At 40.8% G+C, this 20,649-nt stretch overlaps 2 protein-coding genes across 3 annotated transcripts; one reads left to right on the top strand and one right to left on the bottom strand.

The window, feature by feature from the left end:
• Window positions 1-4,334: 4,334 nt before the first annotated feature.
• Window positions 4,335-10,657, top strand: LOC117394122 (uncharacterized). The gene is made up of 5 exons (XM_033992148.1): window positions 4,335-5,684; window positions 6,328-6,506; window positions 7,682-7,826; window positions 8,287-8,586; window positions 10,511-10,657. The coding sequence occupies exons 1-5, from the start codon at window positions 4,335-4,337 to the stop codon at window positions 10,655-10,657; spliced, it is 2,121 nt and encodes a 706-aa protein (XP_033848039.1).
• A 1,138-nt stretch (window positions 10,658-11,795) lies between these two features.
• taf4b (TAF4B RNA polymerase II, TATA box binding protein (TBP)-associated factor) lies at window positions 11,796-20,345 on the bottom strand. Of its 2 annotated transcripts, none has more exons than XM_055221280.1 (17): window positions 20,292-20,345; window positions 19,229-19,449; window positions 18,627-18,795; window positions 17,534-17,658; window positions 16,942-17,052; window positions 16,750-16,857; window positions 16,565-16,687; window positions 16,388-16,477; window positions 15,999-16,109; window positions 15,799-15,907; window positions 15,223-15,292; window positions 15,003-15,163; window positions 14,463-14,593; window positions 14,244-14,369; window positions 13,921-13,977; window positions 13,292-13,396; window positions 11,796-12,341 (listed from the first exon to the last, which is right to left on the bottom strand). In XM_055221280.1, the coding sequence occupies exons 2-17, from the start codon at window positions 19,439-19,441 to the stop codon at window positions 12,216-12,218; spliced, it is 1,935 nt and encodes a 644-aa protein (XP_055077255.1). In that variant the 5' UTR covers window positions 19,442-19,449; window positions 20,292-20,345; the 3' UTR covers window positions 11,796-12,215. The 2 variants fall into 2 exon arrangements, with proteins under 2 accessions (XP_055077255.1, XP_055077257.1); XM_055221282.1 differs by having other exon boundaries at window positions 19,229-19,398.
• Window positions 20,346-20,649: the final 304 nt, after the last annotated feature.

Below are 20,649 nucleotides of genomic sequence, written 5' to 3'. Positions count from 1 at the left end.
AAACTGGGGACCCAGAGGCGGACTCGTCCATCACCCTGGCTGAAGTCACTGAGGTGGTTGGCAAGCTCCTCGGTGGCAAGGCTCCGGGGGTGGATGAGATCCGTCCTGAGTACCTCAAGTCTCTGGATGTTGTGGGACTGTCTTGGCTGACACGTCTCTGCAACATCGCGTGGCGGTCGGGGACAGTACCTGTGGAATGGCAGACCGGGGTGGTGGTCCCTCTGTATAAGAAGGGGGACCGGAGGGTGTGTTCCAATTACAGGGGAATCACACTCCTCAGCCTTCCCGGTAAGGTCTATTCCAGGGTACTGGAGAGGAGAATCCGACCGATAGTCGAACCTCGGATTCAGGAGGAGCAGTGTGGTTTTCGTCCTGGTCGTGGAACACTGGACCAGCTCTATACTCTCCATCGGGTCCTCGAGGGCTCATGGGAGTATGCCCAACCAGTCCACATGTGTTTTGTGGATCTGGAGAAGGCATTCGACCGTGTCCCTCGTGGTGTCCTTTGGGGGTGCTCTGGGAGTATGGGGTCCGGCGCTCTTTGCTAAGGGCTGTCCGGTCCCTGTATGACCGGAGCAGGAGCTGTGTTCGCATTGCCGGCAGTAAGTCAGACCTGTTCCCAGTGCATGTTGGACTCCGCCAGGGCTGCCCTTTGTCACCGGTTCTGTTCATTATATTTATGGACAGAATTTCTAGGCGCAGCCAGGGGCCGGAGGGGGCCTGGTTTGGGAACCACAGGATTTCATCTCTGCTGTTTGCAGATGATGTTGTCCTGATGGCTTCTTCAAGCCAGGACCTGCAGCAGGCACTGGGGCGGTTTGCAGCCGAGTGTGAAGCGGCTGGGATGAGAATCAGCTCCTCCAAATCCGAGGCCATGGTTCTCGACCGGAAAAAGGTGGTTTGCTCTCTCCGGGTGGGTGGTGAGTCTCTGCCCCAAGTGGAGGAGTTCAAGTATCTCGGGGTCTTGTTCACGAGTGAGGGAAGGATGGAGCGTGAGATTGACAGGCGGATCGGTGCAGCGTCTGCAGTGATGCGGTCGCTGTATCGGTCCGTTGTGGTAAAAAAGGAGCTGAGCCGGAAGGCGAAGCTCTCGATTTACCGGTCAATCTACGTTCCTACCCTCACCTATGGTCATGAGCTTTGGGTAATGACCGAAAGGACAAGATCGCGGATACAAGCGGCTGAAATGGGCTTCCTCCGCAGAGTGGCCGGGCGCACCCTTAGGGATAGGGTGAGGAGCTCGGTCACACGGGAGGAGCTCGGAGTAGAGCCGCTGCTCCTACACGTTGAGAGGAACCAGCTGAGGTGGCTCGGGCATCTGCTCAGGATGCCTCCTGGACGCCTCCCTAGGGAGGTGTTCTGGGCATGTCCCACCGGGAGGAGGCCCCGGGGAAGACCCAGGACACGCTGGAGGGACTATGTCTCTCGGCTGGCCTGGGAACGCCTTGGGGTCCCACCGGAGGAGCTGGAGGACGTGTCCGGGGTGAGGGAAGTCTGGGAGTCCCTGCTTAGACTGCTGCCCCCGCGACCCGGCCCCGGATAAGCGGAAGAAAATGGATGGATGGATGGATGGAAATTTAATAACTTTATAAATAATAAATTTGGCATGTCACCTGCATGATTCCATGGAAATATAAAGGTAAAATCATATACTCTGGAATACTCTCCATTTATATGGATATATTTTATGCCTTACTGTGAAGATTATTGCCAAAGGAAGATTTCCATGGAAACAGGCAGGAGAAGCCCCTCCAGGCCAAATATGAGTCATGTTTGTAGAGATACAAGCCTGGTCAGAGTAAGGGGTGTATGTTTAAGTATTTCAGTGCTAAAAAGTTACACACTGTTGCTTTAACTATTGACTCTGCTCTTATTACTTGGCTCTGAATGTCCTTATAATCCTTTTTTGTACATATTGAGGTCCTGACTGAACATTTCTAATGCTTCTTCCAGTTACACCGATTACACTTTGCTACTCCAACATTTCCCTGCTTTTCCTTTTGAAGAGTGCCCGTGTTATTTCCCAAAGCCCTGCAGGGGCCCTGGCTTGGGAACCATCATAAAATGAAATTTAAAGAACACTGGGCCTTCTGTTATCTACGTCTGCACAAGTGGCATACAAATCAGGCCAGCGTCACTCACCACCACTCTCTGCAAAGGGCTAATTGCTAATTGGGTACAGTGTTGTGCAAAATGGTTGAGAAATGCTGAGGAGAATGAAATTGTGGAGGTGTTCTATATTTGAGCGATATTCCGGTGATGTGCCAAGAGCAGGGGGCTGTTGAAAAGACAGGAGACAGTTTACATTAAGATTAGGCAGCTTTGGTTTAATTTAGTGTGGCTTCAAAACAATGTCACGGTGTAAGAAGGTGCACCAGATAAGACCAGTAGCCCGAGGTAAAAACAAGCAGAAAAACATATCAACCCTATGAAAAGAGATGACTACATTAGGCATAGAATTTAGTAGGCTACTGCAACATGGAGACTCAAAATAGGAATATCTTTGGAGTTTGGCCAGAGCAAGCCAACTAGCAGTGTGTAATTTACAGAGGTGGGTAGTACTCTACTACTTTTTATATTTCCTTGAGTAACTCTTAAAGAAATTGTACTTTACAGAGTATTTTTCTAGCCAAATTCTACTTTACTTGAGTAAAACTTTTGGTTACACTTCCCACTATGATTAAGTCTACAAGTGACAAAAGCTTTATGTTGACAATATGAAATGATTTGAACATTTGTTTCTTGCACCTTTCCTTCAGATATGATGTTGTTTTTCCCAGGTTTTGTGTCCATCCTTTTGAAAATACCAGATTTTGTGCATTATTTGATGTCTTCTCCTTCAAATTACATAAACTAACATATGTTACGTCCCAACAGTTACTCTGTAACAAGCCCATATTATGTTATTTTCTGATCTGTTATTATGTTGTTTCCTCATCACAAACAGACCTGAAGTTGCGTTTTGATTCATTCTTATCTAACACACAAACCCTGCATATTTAGGCTGAGTTCTTCTCTCAAACAAAACATTCTCTTTCACCTTGTGATGTCATGTGGTAAAAGTGGAATGTGCTCCTCTGTGTTTTTAAACTCTATACACCTTCAGTAGAGATGGGCAAATCATTCAAATGATTCTAATGAATGGTAGGTAAAAGGTAGCTGTTAATTTGAAAACTACCACTTCATAATATCACAAGGTGGAACAGAGCATTTTAAGTTTTTTGAGATGTAGACAGACTAATAATCCAGGATTACTCAAACATGTGTGAATGAAACAAACAGGTATGTTTTTGATGAGGTAAGAACATTCTAACATAGCTAAATGCTCACAAGAGTCAGTTTAGCATAATATAAGAAGTAGTTTTCCCAAATACATTTTTACTGTTACTTGAGTAATTTCTTGGATCACTACTTTGAACTTCTACTAGAGCAATATTATTTTGAAGTAACGTTAACCTTAAGTAATTTATTTTTGCTACTCTACCCACCTCTGTATTTTGCATATTAAAAATGATAAAATGTGATACATTCAAATGTCTTTAATGTTGCTTTGTTAATAAATATGTTTAGGCTCAAACATATGTGAGATCAGAATGAGATAATGAGAGTGCATTAAACCAGCAGCAGAGAGCAGGTTGAGCTCTATAACCAGGTCATGTGGGCCCAGAGGACCACCTCTGCTCTCACTGTGATGGAAAGTATAATAGAAATCCAAAAATAACTATTTTATCTGTGCCTTTATCAGGGAAGAGACAAAGACTAGTTAGTAATCCTAAAATCTAGGTAAGAGGATCATGGTGCCAATATGCAAATGAACCTAAATAAGTTATGAAAACAGCTGGGTAACTGCGTTGAGTCTCTCTCTACTTTAGTAATGTAATTGTTGGCAAAAATAAAGCACAAGTATCACACTAGTGTAGATGCTTTTTTCTGACAAATGAATAGTTTATGCAAGAGCTGCATAGTTAAACTGCTGCCCTCATCTGACCTCCAGAATGTGTCTGTACTCTGTGTGCAAACAGGGCTCCAGGACGGGGTTCATTGAGCCATAAGCTAATGCTAATGAGGCTAATAACTGCACAGACACAGACTGAGCGGACTTCTCCATCACTACGGGCTGACACAGGGCTCTGAAAAGAAAGGTGAGTTTGCTGCAGTCCTGATCGTGCACGCGCAGATGCACCGGTCCAATACGCAGTCCATACTGCAGTCACAGTCTGGGAGCGCGTTCCAAATCATCCGCCCCATTTGTGCGCGCTCCCTACAACTTCAAAACGCATGAAAGTGAAGGTCACTATACACAAAAGCGCTCGCGCTGCGGTCCAATATAGCGCATGCGCAGTGCCGGAGGACTGCTTCACAGACCGCAGTGTGTAATGCCTGGCAGCGGACACATACGGGACATGAGCTACTCTTCAAGCCGCGAGTACGAGATGGGGGATGAAATCCTGGACGGGGAAGTCCAGCAGAGTCACCTCGGCTGCAGGTCCGAAGACGTGCACCTGGGGCACCTGCGGAGCGAGGAAGAGGAGGAGGACGAAGAGGAGCCACTGCGTCTGAGCCGGTTGAGTGAAAACACACGACTGGCCACGCGGTACGCGGTGCGCATCTTCAGAGAGTTCTTGAGCGACAAGGCGCACAGCCCGGACTTTGAGACTTTGGACAAAGAGGCTCTGTGCGCGCTGCTGCGCTCCTTTTACGCAGAGGCGCGCTCCAAAAGCGGACAGTTGTACAGTAAATCCTCTTTGATCAGTATCCGCAGCTCTCTGAACCGGTACCTGAACGAACCACCTTATTGTCGCACTCTGGACCTTACCAAGGACCCGGAGCTGCGCAGCGCCAATTTGGCCCTGGCGGCGGTGCTAAGACGGCTGGAGGAGCAGGGCGCGGGTCCTGTGGTCCAGAAACAAGCCATCACCAGAGCTGATCTACGCAAGCTCTACGAGTCTCCGGTGTTCCACGCCGACACACCGTTTGGACTACTTAACAAAGTGTGGTTCGAGACGTGTATGTACTTCTGCACGCGCGGGCGCGAGAACCAGCGCGAGTTGGAAGAGGACTCGTTCGGTCTTGCTGTTGACGATGACGGCAGGAGGTTCGTGTACTTGAAGGCTCTGGGGCAGTACCACAAGTCTCGCAGCGGCGCATGGGGCAAGCGGAAGGATATGGAGGAGGATACCCGCCCGCGTATGTACGAGACGGGCACAGCACTCTGTCCGTACGCCAGCTTTGTCCAATATGTGTCGAAGCGGAACCCGCTGTGTAACGCGTTCTTCCAGCGCCCACGGGACCACTGCTGCTCCAGCGATGCCACATGGTTCGAGAACAAGGCCATCGGCAAAAACCTGCTGGGCACGCGCATGCAGATGCTGTCACGCGCCGCAAAACTCTCCAAAACCTACACCAACCACTGCATCGGCGCCGTCTCTATAGCAACGCTCAACAGCATCGTGGGCGCAAGGACGCTTTGTGTTACCAAGGCAACAGTGAACGGCCACGTGCAGCCTCAGCTGCAGCTTGTGGTGCCATCCCTGCAGTCCGACATGTCTCCAGTGCGAAAAAGGCTGTGCGTGAGACCATGTAGTGAGACGCTCAGTGAAATCAAGGAGTCCACGAGAGTCACGGAGGCGCATGAGCAGCTCACGGTCCACTTCACAAGTCCAACTGACTATAAGACCCCACAGGTAGGATACAGCCTAGGCCTTCCTCAGTGGAAGGGTAGTGCCTCCAGACTACCATCAAACCTTAAATTGGTTGACTCATGGCTCTGTAAGCCTCTGGCTTATGAGAACACAGTCATGTTCATTGAGGCAGCAGATTCTTGACAATAACCCACTGCCTGTCCGTTACACTGCTGTGTGCTGCCTCAGGATTGTGTGTCCTCATTCAAACTGCCTCTGTTGCCATTGGTAACAGCCTGACCTGTTGAGACTGTAGTATTTTGCTGCTGATGAAAACAGCTGATCACAGCTGATGCAACCCATTCCTGTGTGTAGATCATGTTTCATAAAAGTCTTATGTTTGCAGTACTCTGCACTGGGTTATGGTCTTCTGTCACTGTAATCGTACTCCCAAAAATGCTTTTGAATACAGTGATGTGGAGCAGGGGAGCAGAGCTGACAAGAGCCCCGTGCTGGTGTGAGTGTGTGTGTGTACCATCATCACTCAAAGGGCCTTTTTAAGATTTCAGCAAGAAAGTATCTAAGAATCCTGCTATACTTTTAGAATCACAAAACATGCAAATCAACAATAATTAACGTTAATAATCAATCAAGCAACATTATTGTTTTACCTGTTCAATAGATCTCATTGCAGTTTCTGTTCTAGGACAACCTGAACAGTAGTGGCCCTCCACTGCCCCCTGCCTCTCCTGTCTCCTATCTGGGACCAGCTGGGATCCCTACAGAAGCCAAACTTTCCAAAACCACTGCCCCAGTGCACATAGATGTAGGGGGGCACATGTACACTAGCAGCTTGGCCACACTCACCAAGTACCCAGACTCAAGGTAATACTTTGCTAGAATGTTCCATGGTATGGCATTAAACCAATTAATCTCCATAATAAGCAAGTCATAGCAAGTTACATTTAGGCCCATATGGAGTAAGAATGTATGTTTCTCAAATATTTGTAACAATTTAAACTGTATTTGAATACATGTAAGATGGATCAATTAAATCCCATCCTGTGGAGCATTTTGTAGGCAGACCGTTCCACAAGAAAAGTTAAACGACTTTAAAAAGTCGTTATTGAGTGGTTGGTCTGCAAGTGCAAATGTGTATTTCGAATACTGACTTATACCACAATAAACATGCACACAACTACAGTGTTCAAGTATTTGAACACCCTGTGATTTTGCAAGTTCTCCCACTTAGAAATCATGGAGGGGTCTGAAATTTTCATCTTAGGTGCATGTCCCCTGTGAGAGACATAATGTAAAAAAAAAATCTGGAAATCACATTGTATGATTTTTTTAAATAATTTATTTTTATGTTACTGCTGCAAATAAGTATCTGAGCACCTGTCTATCAGCTAGAATTCTGACCCTCAAAGACCTGTCAGTCCACCTTTAAAAAGTCCACCTCCACAAGACAAGACAAGAAGCATATCAAGGTTCTGGAGTGGCCTAGCCAGTCTCCAGACCTAAACCCAATAGAAAATCTTTGGAGGGAGCTCAAACTTTTTTTTTCTTTGTGTTTCTCAATGAAACCTGACTGATCTAGAGAAGATCTGTGTGGAGGAGTGGGCCAAAATCCCTCCTGCGGTGTGTGCAAACCTGGTGAAAAACTACAGGAAACGTTTCACCTTTGTAATTGCAAACAAAGGCTACTGTACCAAATATTAACACTGGTTTTCTCAGGTGCTCAAATACTTATTTGCAGCAGTAACATACAAATAAATTATTTTAAAAATCATACAATGTGATTTCCAGATTTTTTTTTAGATTATGTCTCTCACAGTGGACATTAACCTAAGATGAAAATTTCAGACCCCTCCATGATTTCTAAGTGGGAGAACTTGCAAAATCACAGGGTGTTCAAATACTTATTTGCCTCACTGTATGTAGCATGTCCGATTAATTCAATTTGTGTTTGTGTTACCTTTAGACCAGCATATAACAAATTCAACAGTCATTTTTAAAATGTGTAATGAAACCTTTTTGTTCTCCATATTTGGTGTTAGGATCGGGCGCCTCTTCGATGGGACAGAGCCCATTGTCTTGGACAGTTTAAAACAGCATTACTTCATAGATCGAGATGGTCCCATGTTTCGTTACATCCTAAACTTTCTGCGCACCTCCAAACTACTACTCCCTGAGGACTTCAAAGTGAGTTTCAGTCTATCAGCAGGTACTTCCATTCAACAATGTTAATCTTGTCCAGTTATTTTGATCCCAGTTACCTTAAATACCTGACCTGCCTTTTGCCTTTAACTTTAGATATTAGTGGATTGGACAGATATTTCATAAATGAAAAAAGTTGCCCCACGCCAAACATGCACTTAAATTACTTGAGCTTATTCCACTTCCACTATTTAACTGGCACTGCTGCATTGCCCACAAGAGTCGCAGTCCTGTGCCCTGCTCATGAATGCACCTTTGAGAGTCGCATCTTCATCTGCACACCCAAGCCTCAACTCCTATTACACTCAAACTGGATTGTTTAGTAGGGGTGGGTGATTTATTCTACCAAGAATTTCTCTCATAGATTTCTCTCATAGATTACAGCCCTAGCAATACAGCTTTAAATGTATTAATGTCTGAGCTTATCATCTGTCCATGTCCTCAGGAGTTCTCCGTGCTGTATGAGGAAGCGTGCTTCTTCGAGCTGGCTCCTCTGCAGGCCGAGTTAGAGGTGTGGAGGGCTCAGAGACAGGACGCACCACTGTGGGTGGACTGTGCTTTAGTCCATATGAGTCCTGGTCTGGGGGAGAGGGTCAGTGTGAGTGCTCAGAGGGACGTTCTACATGAGGTGTTCCCAGAGGTGCAGGATGTTCTGAAAAGGGCACTCAACGACACCTCGAACCACAGTGCAACACATGTTGCAAGGTTTCCACTCAGTACCTATTGTCAACTCACCTCTGTGCAGGTACAGTGAAAAGTATGTTTTCGTCAACACCAAACCATGTCATTATCTGAGTTATCAGGTTATTGAAATGTCTTGCAAACAGTTGCATCTGATGTGAGCAATCTGATTTCTCTGATTGTTCAAACCTGTGTAGGATTTGATAAGGAATGAAAAACAAATATAGAGAGTAGAGAATGTTAAATATATTGAGTTATTTTAATATTCACTCTACTTTGTCTTCCAGAGGTTTTAGTGCACGTAAACACACCAAAATCTGAAAATCTAGTTATTGGGTTATATAGTGATAGCCTTTCAAGGAAGTTACAGAATATTGAATACCTGCATTAAGATGTATTTTTCTGCTCTGTTACATAGGACTATCAGAGTACTGTTTTTTTTTTTGCATCATTTACAGAGATGGATTGATTTTAGGAAAGCAACAGTATTCTGAATATAACCAAAGAGTAACTGTACCAAAATAGTTAATCAACATAGGAATTCTGTATTCAGTTTCTTACCAACACTGTCTGGTTGTGACATGTACTCCTATAGTATAAAAACACCAAAAATATTTACAGCCAAACGTGGATCTCATTAGCTGTCATACACAACTTCTATACCATATAAACTGTTTAAGGAAATGTTACACTATGTATAAATACAAATAATGTGTTTTGTAATAAAAGGTAAAAAGATGCACTGCTTTTGGTCCTGTTTTTGATAACATTAAAGACAATCATTGTATTTTATCAGAAGCCTGTAATAGTTACCTTAACATGGCTTACTGTGAGCTTAACATTATTTGCCAACTACTCTCAAGGGAAATTAGAGTGAAGGGGACACAGCAGTCCTTCAGGCATGGGCCAAACTAATGCAATTTACAGATAAATGAGTGAGAGACCACAGGGACCTAAACTTAAATGCACTGGTGCCTGCCTTAGCTTGATAAATGTACTGGCGTCAACTCTTCAGTGGTCAGTGATGCCTGAACAAAATATGAGTGAGTTTAGCCAATTGTTTGCTTTGATCCTTGTTATGCACTTATACTGTTCATTTAATTGATTTACAAGTGGCAAAACGATCACAATAACAGAATTTGCACATATCTAAAACATTTAAAAAGACACAATTGCATAAGACAGGTTTTCATGTTTTTCTACTTATTATTTTAGTGGGATAGAACCTGTGATAAACATAAAATCATAGTTTTAGACCAGTTAAGTGGCAGTTGGTGGAAAAATACAAAAAAATAGTTGTGAGTTCTAAAACATTAAAAACTATTCAAAATGCAGGGACATTTTATGAGAAAAGAACACATTTTTACAATTTAAACATATCCATTTTTATTAGCCTAATCAGAACTATTGTGTAATTTAGACATGTTTTTACCCTTGTTAGCGATATAGTTGCTTGGTAACAGAATTGGAGGAATTGCCTCTGGATTACCTCTGGAAGTAAAAAGATAAACTTCACCAGAATAAAAAATAATAATAAAATAAAATAGAAGATTTTACTTAAAAAATGCCTAGATTTGTCTAATAACTGTTTTTAGTGAAAAAGTATTCTAACTTGTCTCATGCACTTTAAGTTCACTGTGGAGAGGCTTCCTCTGCTAAAGCCCTGTATGGCTCAAACAAAAACACCTAAAGGGAAAGAGCAAAAAATCATGGTTAGTCTCAAAATTCCAATAGCTAACCTGTCCCAAATCCATAACCCTATCCAAAACACCTGTTCTTAAACTTAATTTTAACCTCAACCATAACCCGTTTGCTAACTTAAATTCTAGCCCTCTTCCTAAACTTCATCACTTCAGATAACAAATCATCGCAGACCATCCCTCCCAAGCTTACTATCTAGCAATAACCAACATCTGTGTTATGTTGACATGGGGTGCCACAAGGCACAATGGACCACTATAATTTGTGTTTCATGCATCTTGTTACAGGTTCTGGAAAGCTTTCAGCAGAGAGGTTTCAGGATCTGCGGTTCGTGTGGTGGAGGAGTCGATTCGTCCCAGTTCAGTGAATACGTCCTGCGCAGAGATGGTCATGAGAGTGTCCACATCATCACAGTCAAACAGGAGCCTGACTGACAATACCACAAAGGCAGAGAGGGATTTGGACAGAGGACCAAGGCTTTTACAGGGATCCAAACAAAAAGTCATGCTTCCTACTTCCATAATATACCCAGTGTATATTATTCATCACATTGATGCAATTTCTCACAAGCCACATTGGGAAAAGGGCACATAAATCTTTTGTATTTTATGGATTAATCAATGTCAGCACTAGACAATCTCAAGCACGTAATTTAGCAAGTCCTACATTTGTTTGTTGTCCTACAGTTGTGCAATGGCAATACACTCTGTGTGTTCCATGAAACAGGTTAGTTCATGCTCAGTTTGTTAATCCAGAAAAGAGAAATCACCATGGTAACTCACTCTGTGAACCTAATCTGGTTCAGAGCAGTTTTTATTCTTCTAACCCTGAGTGCTCCTGAAGGAGAGCTCTGATTGGACAGTCACAAATGGACCAGGTGCACTTAATTACGCTTAACATGTATTTCATGATAATTTCCACTTTCCACTTATTTTACTCAAATACTTCATGTACTAGTTTGTTGGGAAGTGTGTTGTAAATCATTAGATTCATGCATCACTATATGCAATTTAATTGTACACTTTTAAAATTTGATTTATGTGTGGTACATTTAAAAACCCAATGAACTACACTGCTCTCAACAGCTCAGATTAGTTAAAATGGTAATTAGCTAATTTAATTTTAAATCTGAAATGAAATATTAAAATAGTATTTTTTATGCAAGTAGGCTGCAACTAAATTATCTGGGCCTTGAATAATCGTATTTGTATTTTCATACTGAAGAAATAGTATAAATTGATTAAACGATGTGCTCCTCATTTTTTGATATTTAAACCTGACTGATCTGTCCAAAGCAGTGGCCACAGTCACATGACTTCCTCTAAGATTGTTTACCATTGCCATGGTGAATCCTCATGCGTCAACTTGGAGTTTACCATCTCTGGGTTTTAAAACTGCTCCAAACCTCTTTAGTGAAACAAAACTGAGTTGTCTATTTCAGGGGAGATTAACCCTGAGTTAGTTCTTAAATCCAAGGAACCTTGTTATAGTTTTGTTGTTTCAAGGTGAAATATTAACAATACCATAAAGGTGTAAAAAGATTGTTAGGACAGAATTGTACAAACTCAGTATTGCATGTACATTTTTATATGGTCAGCAATGTTTTTAACTCTTCACAGCATTTTCTTTGAAAAAGTAGAAAAAAAAATGCAGTTTGTCTAGTAAACAGAAAGGCAACTCACTTGTACATTTTGCACATGAGTTGGATCACAATTAATAAAACATAGTATAAAGTACAGTTGTGGGTTTTGAGTTAAACTATGCTTTTTAATGGGAAAACAAGATAACTCAAAGAGAACACAGCACACCTCCATTTCTGAAGTGACTTACAATAACTAAATGATTTTTTCTACATTATAGTGACAGTAATAACAAATAATAATTTAATATAATTCAAATGATATACATTGAAACAGACTGAAAGAACAATTGAATATATTGATAGTTTGTAACAAGCCTTAAAGCTACCCCACATCGGGGTAGTTTGGGTGTTCACTGGATGGCTCTGTAGAGAGTGAGAGAGTGCCTGAGGAAGCGGTCTTGCTCCATACACTGCAGCAGATCTCTCAGGATGATCCGGGTCACTCTTGGATTGCCGGAACGGGGGAGAACACAAACCTGGCACATACAAAGAATAGACTGGGCTAAATCTCTTGCAAAGGTTCCATATGCTTTATATAGGATAGAATGCATCAGACATGACGTTGAGTGGAGGGAAAGACATTCAGCAACGGCTGGAAAAGGGAGAAGGCATACGTTATGTCTAACTTGTCGAAAAATATTTAAGGATGAGGATGCAAGGTCCTTAAAATGTTGCCGATAACGGAGTTGAAACCCATGAATGGTTGGCTGGGTCTTTCAGGGGTTTATAACCAAGATGCCCTTGCTCTTGCACTCTCCCACATGCTGTGACTTGTACAAGCAATTGTCCTGACCAAATACACAAGGATACAGTAGAGAAGGTGTACTGTTGTTTTATCATGTTAAAATTTGAGAGACATAGTGAGGAGGAGGATGCCTTGTGGTCCAAAAGACCTCTGGGTAACATTCTAAATTCAGAGGAAAAGTTGATTTTCTGTTTAAATCTATAGCCTGGTACAATTAGACTAAATTGCAGACAAAATCAACCAGGCCAACAGTATATTTGTTGAAGTGAGACTGGTATCAACAGTTAGGTGTTAATACTACAACCCCAGTTCCAATGAAGTTGGGACGCTTATCAGATTGAACATTAAATATCATGTGTTTGTAGTTTATTCAGTTCAATATAGGTTGTAAAGGATTTGCAAATCATTATATTCTGTGTTTTTGTTTTTTTAAGTTTTACACAGCATTCCAACTTCATTGGAATTGGGGTGTAGATTCAGTACAGTGGGCAAGCGTCTTAAATGATCCAAAAGAAGCAAAGACAGTGAGAATGTTTATTAAGGGGTTTAATAATGGCTATGTTGGATTTGTATAGATTGAGGACCAACCAAACAAAAATCATATCAAAATACACTAGTTGTGTTTAGATCAGTTTTCTTATATGATATGGACTGTCTGTTTTCATGGACCTCAATACAGACCTGTCCATCCAGCTCCAATGGCCTTTTCTTCCGGGGCCCAATAGCAGCCAGAGCCGCGAGGTTGGCTTCCCTGTGCTGCAGCGCTGCCTGCTCCAAATGCTGCAACTGAGAACACCAAAAAAACATTTAATTTACATTCAATATTAACTTAATTCCACTGTAAGAAGTGGCTACAGCAGATCCCAGGAAAAACCATCAGACACCTCAATCAAGAAAAGCTCTGTACTAGGAACAGCAAAGATACTGAGCAGAACCTTCAAGCTGGCAGAGGACCCGAGCTGGCAGAGAACCCGTGCTTAGAATAAAAAAGGATGAGACCACCCGCTGAGGATGAGGTTGTTTTTTTTTTTTGCTTTGAATGAGTGGAGTACAGTGTACATTTGAGAAGGCGCCTGTGAACCATGCTTCTATAAATAGAACAAAGTCTGTGCTTTCATCTGTTTCACACCTCTGTCTCACCTCAGGCTCCACAAACACACTTACACACACAGGTTTACAAGCAATTAACATTGGTAAAAATAGATTCTGAACTGCAAGCCAAAAACACATATGTGACAATTTCAATTTGCACTAGACTAATCAAGTACATCTACTGTTTCTCTAGAAAAATGCGTTAAAAAAGCTGTTACTTCTTTGGCTCTTTGCTTTAGCAGCAGCATCTCTGGGTCTGCCATATGTGCACGGCTCTGTAGAGAAACACATGTTGAGCACTGTTAAAACATTTTTTTTGTTTTTTATCGGCACAAATTATTTATGCATTTAATTAGTTTGAGTTCATAAAAGAAACATCCGTTTACTTTTTAATTGGAAAACAATGTCGACACTAGAAATTCAAGGAACAATCAGAAGGAAAAGGTATTTCTTTGTGATATTTGTGATAAAACTGTATCATGTGAGAGGTATATTGTTATATCCTTAATGTATTTATATACATAAGCTCTGAAATGCTCACTCGGGCCAACCGCAGCAGCCTCTCTCTCTCCTCATCATCTTTCCTTTTCTTTCTCAAAGTCTCCATGTCCTCCAGAAATTTCAGCTGTGAGCGAACGTCATTTACTTCGGAATGTAACGAGTTGTCCTGTTAAGACATTCAAACAGAAAAAAAGAAAATAAATCTGTCCTTAGTCTAAAAAAAACATCTTTTTTGAAATATGTCTGGTAGTAACAGTACCTTGATGAGGTTCTTGCGGTGTTGGGCCATCACAGAGAGTTTCTCCAGCAAAGTGCGTAGAAACTCTTGAGCAGCGTGAGACACCAGCGCTACTACCTCTGAACTTACCTCTGTGACTTCCAAAGGCTGACCTGGGATAAGACACATAATTAGAATGATTAATGAGAATAAAAAGTAATGCATAAGCCAAGCCTATCCTATGTGAATAAGTTCTGTCATGTTGTGTGTCGTTTTGGCTCCTCAAACTAGGGTCACCCTTTTTTTTTTTTTTGGAAACTGATGCCTAGTGTGAGTTTAGGCTAACAAGGGAGCTAATTCAGGTCTAAGTTGAACCAGGATGAAAAACAAGAAAAATCCATTATTACTTACCCAGATTAATATAATAAGATAATTACAATAACAAAATTTAAACTTTATTCATTATAAACTAGGATAAGACAAAACCAGGACTTCCATTTACCACTAATAAAAATCATTCATTGATTGCAATGCAATATGGTAATGGTAAGTAATGGGAGTAGATAGGCTCTGGACTGTTACCCATTTGTAAGACTCTGCCAAGCAGAGCATTTGGGGCGAGAAAGGGCTGGTCTTGGCAGGACTGCACCACAGCTCCGACTTGAGTAGTGAGGATCTGAGCATTTTCCTCTCTGAGATTCACTCCAGCCATAGAGGCCACGTCGTTTATGTCATCATCTTCTCTGGAAAAATAAATTATTATTAATTACCACGCCATTCAAACTTAGATAATATTGCTTACTTATAGGATCCTGAGGTGCCCTTGGACATTTGACAAGGCTGCTCATATGACTGTCTCATTGAAAGGGTACCTGAGGGGTAAAGCATCCGGGAAATGTATTAAACCCCTTTTCCATTTTTAATAATTAAAGCTCTTTTGTTCGACTTTATGCAACACTTAAATTTTGCCCGTTAGGACGTTTTAAAACACACATCTCTCTTTAAACCAGCACATCATCTATGAATGTGGTTTCTTACTTACTAAGGTTAAATTTAAGCTAAAGTTTATTGTCCCCATAGGGAAATTTCTCCTCTGCATTTGACCCATGCTTTTTATACCATGAATTCTTAAAGCTCAAAGTAGCTACTCATTTTAAACCAGTTAATAAATAGTACTGATTGTGTTTGGTTTGGATTAAAAAAAAGGTCCATCTTGTCTATGATCATGAACCATCTTTGTAAAAGTCACAGTGCTCTGTTATAAATAAGCTAAAAATGCATGAAATAAATCTTAGCAAAAGTTGAAATTGAGCAATATGATTTTTTTTTTGCATTTTACCCAGTCTAAATAAGAAATTTCCAGCTACAAATGTGCCACCTGTGAAGTTCCTTGCAGACTGTAGCCCTGCCGGTTTGGGTGGAATTTTGTTTCTGGATTGAGAAAACCATCCAGACGTCAAAGGACCAGGCCTGGGAGGAGGCATCAACTAAGTGTCCAAACAGACGGGTGATGAAAATGTATTATTCTGTTCTCTTTAATCACTATTCCTCATTTAATCTCACTTCTGTAATGTGCACCTGCTTTGCTGGGTCAATGGTAGGTTTGGGGGAACTGGAGGTTTTTGTTGCGGCTTGTTGAATAAAAAGCTCTGGGTCAGGAGTCAGGATTCTTACAGCAGGGAGACTTTTCTGGCAAGAAGAAAAAAAATAATATGTTACAATACAGTGTATATGTTAGTAAATGAGTGAAATAATAATGATAATATAAAGAATAATTATCAAGCGGGTCAACTCACCCTGTTGGATAGAAATTAACAGTAAATGGCTGATAACATTTTGCATCTCTGCCATTCATTTTCTCAATATTACAGACTAACTGATATTTGGATTAAGAGCTTGGAGAACATTTTAAACAAGGCATGGCACTAGATAATAGTATACAAATTGTACATTGAAACTCTGGTTACCTTCAGAAAAGGCACAAGGCAGGGCTGTGGCGTGGACTTCAACTCATGATACAGCTGTTCCGTGAACTGATCTGCTTCCAACTTTCCTTTCTAGAAAAAGAGACATTTTTTGTAGTGTGATAGCGTAAGTAAAATATTTGAGATAATTACATTTGTATTATATTTAGGGAAAAATACCAGCAGACTTTTGACCAGTCCTCTGATGTTTTCTGCCATGTTTGCTGATCTGGAGTCACTAGAAGCCAGTTTGATGAGAGTCACTAGAAAGTTCTTACACTTCTTTACGCTTTCCAGTGTTTCCTGAAAAAAATAAAACAATACTAAAAACGATAAATAAAACATACAAGCTATAAATTTATCACCTGACTAAAAGTAGGTGTAGCCTCCTTCTTTGGTTCTGGGATTGAAGTCAGGATTCGAGGCTGGTTCAGGGACTGGATCTTAGCGGGTTTGGGAGGTACACTGACAATCTGGTACAATTAAATGTTTGATTTATCTGGCCGTTTGGACTAAGACACGTTTATTTATGTAAATTGATAATAGTGTGGTTGTACCTTTACGGTCTTCTGCACAGGAGGTGTCTGGAAGTTGGGTGGAGCAGTCATTTGAATCACAGTCACCTTGTCATTCACCTTGTCATTCATCTTGCCCATTGGAGGAGTTGGCTGCATGCAAAGAAAATGTTGTTTTGTACTCTAAAAAAAAGCCCCTGGTGTCGATTGTGAATTTAATTCCCAAAAAATTTATGGCCAACTAATTATTTTATTGGCAATGTATGGATTTATATGCACAACAGCAGAAAGGAGAATGCATGGAGTGAGTTAGCTGCAGCTTTGGAGTGCCTGTACAGTTTAATCTGCCTTTTGTTAGCCGCCCCTTTTTGTTGACTAATGGGCATGACATTAGTAGACCAGAGATATTCAGATAAAATACTAATACCTTTCAGCTCATGTCATGCATGTTGTGTGATATCAATTATTGAAATTATCAATACTTTTGTGATATATTCTGCAGCCCTCCTTGATTGATACACTAAATTAAAGCTGGGGCTCCCAGTGCATCTTGTGGTAAGTTTGGTAGTTTGAGAGCCCAGTGAAGGCCCTTGCTATATATAGAAGAGGTGCTGGAGCCTTGCTGATGACCTACCGAAGGAGTGAGGAGCCTGGGTGTGGAGGCTCCAGTGCTGGGACGTGTAGCCTGCTGTGCCTGAGCCAGAGCCTGCTGCGACACCAATATCAACTGCCCACTTTCACTTCGTATCAGCATCATACCTGCATACACAATTAAACATCAAACCACAAAATTCAACATCATGTTTAAAGAGCATATGACAGGCTTTCATGTTTTTCTAATTATTACTTGGTTTGGCAGGATAGTGCCTGTGAAAACTATTTATCATAATTTTACATGATTTAAGTGGCAGTTGTTGGAAAAAATGTTAAGAAAAGTACAATAATACAAGAAGTAGCAGAAGAAGTAGAATACCTCTACCTATGTCATCAACACTGAAAATTTCAGTCAAAATAAAGACAAACTATGAGCAAGACATAATTTTCTGACAGATTAAAGATTGATTTAGCAAAATTAAAGGTGTTGTCATCCATTTGTATTAGTCTAATTATAACTATTGTGGAATTTCTGGCAAGTGGTGAACCTTGTTAACATTATGGTTGTTAGGTGACAGAAATGGAATTGCCAAATTGTCAAATCTGCTTCCCCTGTCCAACCAGGAAATAAAATAAACTTCATCAGAATGTAAAAACTAGACATAAATAGGCAATATTTTTCTAAAATTATAAATATAATTGTATTAGCTATGCTTTAGTGAAAAAGTACTCTAACCTGTCATGTGTACTTATAAGGGTTATTGTTTTATTTATGGGATTCGCTATTCATAGATAAAGATAAAACAAGAAGAAGAAATGTTCCATTTATCAAGTCTAAAACAGATTGGCCAACTATGGAAGTCCCTGTTAAGATAATATAAAACCAATGGAAATAACAAAAAAATAACTTCGTGTTCATCCAAAAGAATGCTGAAACTACACTGTGAAAAAATTATTTGCCAGTATTTACCCAGCAGTTAATGGAGTTGTTTACAATTTCAGTTGTATTGGTTCATGCATGTTTGTTGATGTTTTGCCTGTTTACAGCAAACATTATTTATCCAAAATATTTGAAGTAAGAGAAATAATCCTGGCCACTATCACATATCACAGGAGGTCATCATTTGCCTGACCTGGAGGGATTTGGAAGTTGGCCGGGAGCTGTGTGGTGGTGGTTTGGGCCATTCGAGGAGCCATAGTCACAGAGGCAGTAGCAGTTCTGGGGACAGTTATCACCAGTGTCCGTCCTGGAGCAGGGGAAGGACTGATCTGGACTCCTGAGGTTAGACTCTTAGTCACTTGCTGTTAAGAACGTCAGAATTAAGACTAATTACAAATGAATCATGATTATAGATGTCAAAGTAGCAACCAGATTATCTGATGTAGTCTCAGAAAAGGGAAATATTTTATCTAATAAAGCTTGTCATCAAATGGTAGGTAGTCTCTAAGTTCCATTATAGAAAAAAATATTTAAAAACTCACATTTTGAGTAAATATATAGTAGTAGTACCATCAAAAAACTATGGGAAATTCAACATAAAAACAACTTTACTAAAATGGGTGGTAAAATCTATATCAGGATTGAGATGTTATCAATATTTATGTACATATATCTTTATACTGGCTTAAACGAAAGCCTTATGATGCTTTTAAAGTTCTCATTTCACTTTGATTGGTTAGAAGTGGTTGGTTTAGAGTGTGGCCTTTCTACCTCTTGTGTGACAGTGTTACTCACTGCTCCGGGGGTATCCATCTTTGCCACCACCATGACAGGAGCGGTGGTGGGACTGGGCTGTATGGGTACAGAGGAGGGGGGCTTCAGGGCAAGGCTAGGCACAGGAACCACTTTGACTGGGACAGGAGCAGCACATAGAGTCGGGACAATCTTCACAGCAGAGTCTGTTTCTGCAGAGCCCAGTTTTGAACCCACTGGTTTATTTGTGGCCATTGTTGTTTCTGAACATATAAAATACTTTGAGATTTAAAACTAAAATCTAAATCTAAAGACAATGAAAGTAATATTAGGTAATTGTATGTGTAGTGCAAACTCAAGTGGAAGTTGGTGTTGGACCTCTACCAGAAATCATACTGGTAGTGGAACAAGACAGATGCACATTTTCATTAAAAACTTTCTTTAATAAAATCTTATAATTAAAACTCTATAGAATTCCAAAAAGGCAAAATCATTTGATTAATTAATAATAGCTGATAAGGAATACCATATAATATACTGTCTGACTCAAGACCAGTCAAATGTGACTCTACTAGTTAAAAGTAGATGAGGGAAAGGTTTCTGAAATAATCAGACCTTAAACGCATTTAAAACCTTCTTCCTCATTACAAGCTTGGCTTGTTTGCTCTGACTGCAGGTTTGTCTGCTCTCTGACGGCAGGTTTGTCTGCTCTCTGACGGCAGGTTTGTCTGCATGCCATGTGCCATGTGTTTGATTGAACTGCGCTGTCCCTTTTCAAATAAACTTATCCAATATAATGCGCGTGCCCCAACTATGGGATCTTCATGTTGCTTTATTTCTATAATTATTATTTCTTTGTCACTCGCTGAAATGCTGAATTATTTTTTTAAGAAAAGTGTGTATCAGTGCATTAGCCTGATAATTAGTCCCAGTCTGGGAGTAGTTGTGATATTTAGCTAGCAAATACTCGCGGCTAGCTCATTTTTCACGTTTAGCCTACTGTACTCATGCTGTTTACAGAGGTTCTATGAAAAGTCTCGTACTCAGTAGTAACATTATATTAAGACAACACTAAAACACTAAATAAAAGACCTTTTAAAAATACCTGTTCCAAGCTAAAGTTCTCCCAGCTCCAGGGATTCATTGTCGAGCGATCGCTGCCATCTGCTGGAGAGAGGAACATTTCATAAAGTTTGTTGCAACAAACTCAACTAGATATTGAAGATAATAATATTTCGATATAGAATGATAATGTAACTAATTTCATAACTATAAAGTGCAAATGACAGTTAGGCTACTCATTTCACAAAATTAACATAGTTCACAATTATATTTAAACTTTTACTAACATTCTTGCCTAATTGTTTTAAAGTTTTTGAATTGGACATAGGCAGATGACATACGTAGAGGTAATTCCAAACAAAAGCCAAATCCTGTCAAAATTACACAATAGTAATGATTAA

The sequence above is a fragment of the Periophthalmus magnuspinnatus genome, chromosome 4 (genome assembly GCF_009829125.3).
Source record: "Periophthalmus magnuspinnatus isolate fPerMag1 chromosome 4, fPerMag1.2.pri, whole genome shotgun sequence".
Lineage (NCBI taxonomy): Eukaryota > Metazoa > Chordata > Actinopteri > Gobiiformes > Gobiidae > Periophthalmus > Periophthalmus magnuspinnatus.
This window is presented reverse-complemented; position numbering and strand designations above follow the sequence as displayed.

What these genes read in the sequence shown, in the direction of transcription:
- taf4b (XM_055221280.1), bottom strand. Translation starts at nt 19,441, where the DNA reads ATGGCCACAAATAAACCAGTGGGTTCAAAACTGGGCTCTGCAGAAACA. An exon ending in GACTGGTCAAAAGTCTGCTG is followed by an intron (nt 16,478 to 16,564) that starts GTATTTTTCCCT and finishes CTCTTTTTCTAG; the next exon opens with AAAGGAAAGTTGGAAGCAGA. An exon ending in GTCTGCAAGGAACTTCACAG is followed by an intron (nt 15,293 to 15,798) that starts GTGGCACATTTG and finishes TTTACCCCTCAG; the next exon opens with GTACCCTTTCAATGAGACAG.
- LOC117394122 (XM_033992148.1), top strand. Translation starts at nt 4,335, where the DNA reads ATGCGCAGTGCCGGAGGACTGCTTCACAGACCGCAGTGTGTAATGCCT. An exon ending in TACTCCCTGAGGACTTCAAA is followed by an intron (nt 7,827 to 8,286) that starts GTGAGTTTCAGT and finishes CCATGTCCTCAG; the next exon opens with GAGTTCTCCGTGCTGTATGA. An exon ending in GTCAACTCACCTCTGTGCAG is followed by an intron (nt 8,587 to 10,510) that starts GTACAGTGAAAA and finishes ATCTTGTTACAG; the next exon opens with GTTCTGGAAAGCTTTCAGCA.